This window comes from Mustela lutreola, chromosome 1 (genome assembly GCF_030435805.1).
Source record: "Mustela lutreola isolate mMusLut2 chromosome 1, mMusLut2.pri, whole genome shotgun sequence".
In the NCBI taxonomy this organism is placed as follows: Eukaryota; Metazoa; Chordata; class Mammalia; order Carnivora; family Mustelidae; genus Mustela; species Mustela lutreola.
In genome coordinates this window covers 105,819,783-105,827,119 of record NC_081290.1, presented here as the reverse complement: position 1 = coordinate 105,827,119, position 7,337 = coordinate 105,819,783, and the positions used below count along the sequence as shown (strand labels likewise).

Genomic DNA, 7,337 nt, shown 5'->3' with positions numbered 1-7,337 from the left:
AGCTGGGTTGATATTTCTCAATGAAATGCTTAAATTACAGAATTAACAAAGCCAGAACATCTTCGGAAGGCATGCATTTCACTTGCAGTTTAGAGAAAAACCTTAAGTCAATAAACCATGTCCAAACTATGTATTAAAATGTTTATAAAAAAATCAAGCTTTAACATTTATTTTATCTAGCTTTCCACATCTGTATGCAGACAAGGAGTAAGAATGCACATAAATGTAAGCAGTGCAAAAATGTGGAAGTGAAGAAAAGTCACAGATGTGCTAGAAATAAATACAAGATTTTAAGAAAGCAATGGACAAATCAAAATAACTAGGAAAAAAGTAAAACTATAGGGTCAGGATTAAGAAGGGTGAAGAATGATAATGCCCTTGTTACTACAGAAGTTAAATTAGTGGCACAGATAGCACTTGTCAAACAAAAAATAATCCAATAGCATTGACTTTTATTCATTCATGTTAAGTCACCTGAAATGATATCTGTTGCATTTAAATGCTCATTAATGTAAATGGCTGAACAAATCCATTTCAATGGATATTCAATATCCCACATAGTTAAGTTACTTCAACACAGCCTCATGACAACTCCCACACCAAAACAGTACTTTATTTTGTAAATTTTGACCCATTATTACTCCCATGTTATGGTTTCTTCAGCTGTCGAGTGTACAAGGTGAAGAAAAAAATTTAGTTAGATGGGGGTTGCACCTGGAAAATAAATTTCTCAAACTCCACATACATGTTTCAAAACTGCTGGGTCCCAAGTCCATCTATGAACTCCAGGGCTGCCAGTATCATGTGCAGCATACTAAAGCTACACTATTCGAATAGCTTATTAATTCTGCATAAATCAGGTCAATCAATGTGTCAACCTGTAACAGACTGTGCACTTTTAACTGAACATGGCAAAATATTCACTCTTTTGAACTTTACATCATCATTTGATGTCAAACAATGAAGCAAATCCCAACAGTATATACAAAAACAGCTTTGCATTTACAAAAGATTGTTTCCCATACTGATTAATTCAGGCAGCTAACTCATTGGTTTATGCAACTTTATTGAAGAAAAATAAATCAATTACTAGCAGAGCTATTAGTTGATCACTCATCCATTGACAACTTGCATCATTTATTCAGTGCTATATTAAACAGTGTATTGGAAGATAGATTAACTAATAGCTCCAAGCCTCCTAACAATTTAAATGAGAATTACAAAATGTTTGAGACCCTATTTTGGAATACAAAGGGTGTTTGACTTCCAATTTCCATTCTCTGTAGAACAAGAACAGGTCATTCCTTTATTGACATGCATAAAATACATCACATTTTCTGTTCTGCTGATGCTATAAATTCAATACCAATTCTCCAGCCACATCAGTTATGAGCATAAAGTATATCATGTAACCTCAAATCTCTAACAGTGGAAGGCTTAAAAAAAGACTGGATGCTAGAATAATGCTGCTTCTTTTGATGTGACAACTGAGCATCCATCTCCCTCCCCCTCAGATGATTTCTTCAGCATGTTAGAGCAGTGAGGAATGGTTTTAGTCTCATAACCAAGTTAGAGTGAAGACATTGGCCACATAATACACATGCTCCATTTTTAAAAAAATTCTGAATCTTGGGCAACTGTTCTCTTGTAACTACTTTACAGTTTCTAAAAGCAGTTATTGTCCAAAGCTGGAAGAACTTAAGTCTTCTCAGATGAGCATGTGAATGAATGGAGGGAGGTAAACAAAAAATAAAATTAAAAAAGATGAGGTCTGATAGGGGAGCAGCCGGATAAGAAAAATCAAAAAAGGAACAGTAATTTAAAGTTTATTCCAGCTATAATGCAGGTTATTCTGACTTTAAGGTAGCATCACATGGCATACTTCTGAGTCCATTCCCGAGATATTCTGTTGTACCTGTAAATAAAGAAGATGTTACTTAAAAAGTTAAAGAATTCTTAATACTTAAAAGGAAAGATTTCTGTTTTATCTCCAGACTCATCATGGAGTCATCTCTCAGGGTTATGATTAGAAAGCCAACTAGGAAAAAAAGCAATGTGGGAAACGGAAGCCTTATGCTTCTAATACAATGTTCCAATACACTGAAAGTGTTTTAATAGACACAATAAGGGGACACTGAGATTGGGGAGGCTAACAAAAATCAAAGACCAATTTTCTCTCCCCTACCACTGAGTTAAATGTTCTATTAGAAATTCTGTAATTAGTATCCATTACAACAAATTTTAACATTAAAAAAGTATTTTACAGTTTATAATGGACTTATGTCAGAGTGCAACACAGATTCTGAACCATCTATAAAATTTCCATCAAAGCTGGAACCAAACAATTTTATCTGAATCCTACACCTTGAGAAATTACTAGAGCTTGAGTAATCAGAAAATACCTTTGAGAGTTAAGCACAGGTAGAAGATTAGACACTGGGGAGGGTGGAAAAAAAAAGAATTTTCAAGAGGGATGTGGGTGGGACTGGTATGTATGTGTTAATTAGAACACTTATGTGTTACTTTGAGAAAGGGTGGTGACTGGAGCTAACAAGCCCCACTTAAGACCAGATAAATGGGAATTTCCACTAGGGGTACAATTTGGGGGCATCTATTTAAAAGATCAACAGATAATTCACACACAAGCAAGGTTATTTATTACTGAGGAACATCACTAATATTGACAAATGCTATCAATTTCTCCCTGTATTACATCCATGCCATAGGCTACTTACCAAAAATTATAGTGAGAACTTTAAGAAGTAAATATACATCAAAGGGCACAAGAGAACTTTTAGATTTGTATTTCTGGTTTACACTTTGTAAAATATTAACTAGCTTCATTTCAAACCAAGAACTAAACATGGTTCAACCATTTTTCTAAACTTCGGCATACAGAAGTTCTTTCTACCATTCATGGTTACCTTATTTAAAGACACCCTCTCAAAAAGCCAGCACTTTGAAACAAAGGTTTCATTTAGCATACACGGAGCCACACAAAGTATAGCTGATATTAATGCATGCTTGTCAGTAATGAATATTTAATTTAGATGCGTAGAGACTTTATTAAAAAAGTATCTTCCCCTTATATTATTTCTGGGCCAAATTTGAACTAAATCACCACATTCCATGTAGTACTGGTATAAAGGTTAAAATATACCAAATTTAGAATGTAAATATCATGGTAGTTTGAGAAAGATACTACTTAAACTTTAATTTCTTACTTCTGCTATATATAACTGCTTTGCCATGCAAAAATTTTCTCAAGCAATAATGACTACTGGGTATACTTTCACACTAAACAGATCAAGCAGTTAACTGTACAGTTTTAAAAAAACTGTCACGTTACCTTTTGTTAGTTAATACAGTGCCTTAAAACATGCAGCACTCGAGTGCTGGCAGTACCATGAATAAGCGCACCATAGAGTGCAGATCCTCTTACCCTACAACATAGCGTATTTCTCTGTCCACTCTCTTGCTAACCTATTGTACCTAATTGAACAAGTATACTTAGCGTTAATTACAACATACAACAAAGTTATAATGGTGGAGTTGTACACAAAGATAATTCAAGTATTTGAGAAATTCAGATAAATTTTGACAGTACCAGTATTTGTTTTAAAAACGTAATTGGGGTAAGGAAAATTTTTGCTTTCTTCCCAGAAACTTAGTGACAAAGCAATGACCATGTTAGAAAAATAGAACGTTTTAGACAGGCTATTCACTGTCACATAAACTAAAAACTATTTTAAAAATATCCCATTTCAAAAACTACCTTTCTGTACACTTTATTATCTTATCAGAAATAAACCATCAAATCTTCTTGGCACTGCCACAACTTACAACAGAGTGTAAGCCTAGCTCATTACATCACTCTATATTATTTCCTTTAACTACTATATACTTACTTATCTCTGTCTGTTTTATAGATCCGTGCAATCTCTGGCACTAGGGGGTCATCTGGGTTTGGATCACATAGCAGTGAACAAATGGATAAAAGAACTGCAAATTAAAAAAAAAAAAAAAAAAAGTCTGTTACCCAGCATTGGGAATTTGGATAAATAAAAGTATATTTAAAATCATATTATTAAAAACCTCAATCCTCAAAAGATTTTTTAGCCTGTATCTTAATGTCAATGAAACAAGTCTGTATAGAGATTTTGCTTCATAGGAGATAAACTCCTAGTAGATAAGGAATGCTAAAAACAGAGTTTTGTTGGGATCAAATTTAGTACTGACTAGCTATAAAAAAATTCTGCCCAACTCAGGAGTTCTCAGATATTCAAATGATGCTATATCAGTTTATTAATAATCATTTTTTAAAAGTGGCATTAAAATTTAAGTAACTGGAGTTTCTTGGTACTATGAAGGGAGGAAATCTAACAAAGCATATGCAGAACACCTGTGCAGTATTATATTATTCTCAGCTGTTAGGCATGATGAAAAAAATCCATCCTCTGGGAGCCAGCTGGCTCAGTCAGGATAGTGTGTGACTCTTCATCTTGGGGATTGTGGGTTCAAGCCCCATGTTGAGAGCAGCAATTACTTAAAGATTTAAAAAGAAAAAAAAAAAAGAAAAAAGAAAAAAGAAAAAACCAATCTTTGCCCTACACTCAGGGATATTCACAAAAACTCCCAACTGCTCCACTGTTTCACTCCTTGAATTTATAAACTAACAGTACTCATTAAATCAATATGGAGATCTAGCTCTATTAACTCAGTGAGTCTTCTCAACTCTAGTTCTTACCTTGACCTATTCAATATATGAACTTAGAAAGATATAAAGCACCACATAGCATGTATCTAATTCAATCTGTACTCCTGCTATGTGCCAGACACTGCAAAAATGTTTTAAAATTTTAACATATAAAAGCTCAGAGTAGTTATAAAAATCTTCAAAGATAACATTACCATGAAAGACAGTACTAATGTAATGTATTACAGCCAAAAGGCAGGAGAGCACATATAAAGGGAACACAGTGTTGAGTTTTATTCCCAAAAGTGATAAACCTGGAACCTAGTATTAAGATACTCTTGATACTGTATCTATATAGTATCTGTACTGTACTGTGGTATTAAGAGAGCTTGATTTGCAAGGGAACTGGAATGTATCCCAAAAAGGTGAAAAACATCTAAATTTATGTCACACTCGAAATTACAGCAGCATTCACCAAAACTGATTTTTTTCTTCTCTAAGAGTAATTTCAAATTCATTGTACAAACATATTTGAAACACTGTCTTAATTAGTAACAGTATAAAACCCTCATTTTTTGTACTAAGGAATGCTACATCAACACCAAAACACAAAATTTACTGGAAGGCCAACTTCCCATTATGCAGTTTGTTGTAGGTCATTTGTGTGTGTGTGTGTGTGGGGGGGGGGGTGACAAAAGCCACCATAGTCATTCAAAATGGAAGAAAGATGAAGGCACTCAATCTCTTATCTGGGATATTCATGTGGAGACTGGATAACCTATTTGAGATGACACCTAATGGACCCTTATTAAAAGTAGAAGACCAGAATTACTCTAGCAACATTTCCAAGACTCTAATTTTAGCTTATTACTAGGTAGGAACAATCTATTAAACAACACTACCCAAGTTGCTTTAAAAGCCTTTTTACCTAAAAAATACTGTAAGAAACACAAGAATGCAAAACCAGAATTTTCTTATAACGGAAACCAAGATTTAAAAGTTCTATTAAACATCAGATCTGGGGCGCCTGGGTGGCTCAGTGGGTTAAAGCCTCTGCCTTCGGCTCAGGTCATGATCCCAGGGTCCTGGGAAGCATGCCTGCTTCCTCCTCTCTCTCTTCTGCCTCTCTGCCTACTTGTGATCTCTGTAAAATACATACATAAAATCTTTAAGAAAACAAAAAACCTCAGATCTACCATTTTATAAAAAGCAGAAGCGGGAGTTGAGATGGGAGTGGCCTAGGATTCAAAAATACTACAGAAATCTATTAAAAAACTTAACTATTATTTGCAAATAATGCCAATATTCGAATTTGAATTTTAACTTTTTCCCACAAAGTCTTTAATCAATACTGCTAAAAGCACAAATAGATGTAACTTTTTTTCCCTTCTCCACCTCTTACCAAAATATTGGCATAAAATGGAAGTAGGCCCAAAATGGAACTTTATTTTTTTTAAGATTTTATTCATTTATTTGACTGAAACAGTGAGTGAGGGAGCATGGGCACACAAGCAGGGGGAGCAAGAGAAGGAGGCTCCCCACTGAGCAAGAAGCCCAACATGGGGCTTGATCCCAGAACCCCAACTCTAGCCCAAGGCAGATGCCCAACTGACTGACCCACCCAGAAGCCCCAATGAAACTCCTTTAATTTGAAAATCAGAGGAGCTCAGGGCTCTTTCTCTAAAAGTACTTTACCTTTAGAAATAGTTAAAGCAGGAGACCACTGTGATCTTAGAATATCGAGACAAATGCTGCCATTACTGTTAATATTTGGATGATAAATTCTTGTTGTAAATGCAACCTAAAATAAATAAAAATGTTATTTTTCCCAAGTGAAAATAAGCATCCTAATCTGAAACAGAAGACTTTTAAGCAAGGCTTACAATACTGTGTGACTCACACACACACACACACACACACACTCTCTCTCTCTCTCTCAAATGGCTAAAACCTACTAATACATATAAAAAGACTAAAAATTACAGAAACTGGTTTGTATATTCTGATCAAGATCTTCCAGGACCTCCCTCTCTTTACTTAAAATAAAAAACATAACTTTGGGGCAAAAATTTTATTATTTAATGATATGATGGCATATTCTGAAGGTTAACTTTGGCTCTACCATGTCAGGAGTATCAAAAGAACATAGTTAACAGTAATCAATATTCATTAAAAAATAAAGGAACTTCAGATTGTAAACAAAATTTACAGACCAACTTATTTAAAGTATCAAGTTACAAAAGTATGTGTTTTAGTCTGCATTTCCACTGTACATAAAATACAAATCTGAATCATGAAAGTGTTTCATCTGAAGTAACTATTACACTGCACCTATAATGGGACTGCAAAGATTGCTGAAGTGCCAATGTTTTGTTATTTCTATGTTGAATTCATATAGGTTTGCTTTCCATTAACTGTTCTGAAAGTCAAGACCTTATGTTTTTAATAACTGTTGACCAGTCACCTTAGTGCATCAAGCAACTCTAAGTTTTGACAGATTTATTGTCATATATGCAAATGCGACCCCCTGACAGACAATGTAAACCCTAACAAATATAGCACAGGCTTCAACAATATGGGCAAATGCACAGGAAGCTAATACTTGAAGCCTACTACTACAAAGGTTAATAATACGCATCTC

At 34.4% G+C, this 7,337-nt stretch overlaps 1 protein-coding gene across 11 annotated transcripts in view; it reads right to left on the bottom strand.

Moving 5' to 3' along the window:
* Window positions 1-435: 435 nt before the first annotated feature.
* UBE2D3 (ubiquitin conjugating enzyme E2 D3) overlaps window positions 436-7,337 on the bottom strand; it is a 28,064-nt gene continuing 21,162 nt past the window's right edge. For all 11 annotated transcript variants that reach the window (XM_059171916.1, XM_059171926.1, XM_059171894.1 and 8 more), the window contains 3 exons: window positions 6,392-6,497; window positions 3,909-4,002; window positions 436-1,915 (listed from right to left, as the gene is read on the bottom strand). In XM_059171916.1, the coding sequence (XP_059027899.1) occupies window positions 1,870-1,915; window positions 3,909-4,002; window positions 6,392-6,497 (246 nt within the window). In that variant the 3' untranslated portion in view covers window positions 436-1,869. The remainder of the gene's footprint in view (window positions 1,916-3,908; window positions 4,003-6,391; window positions 6,498-7,337) is intronic.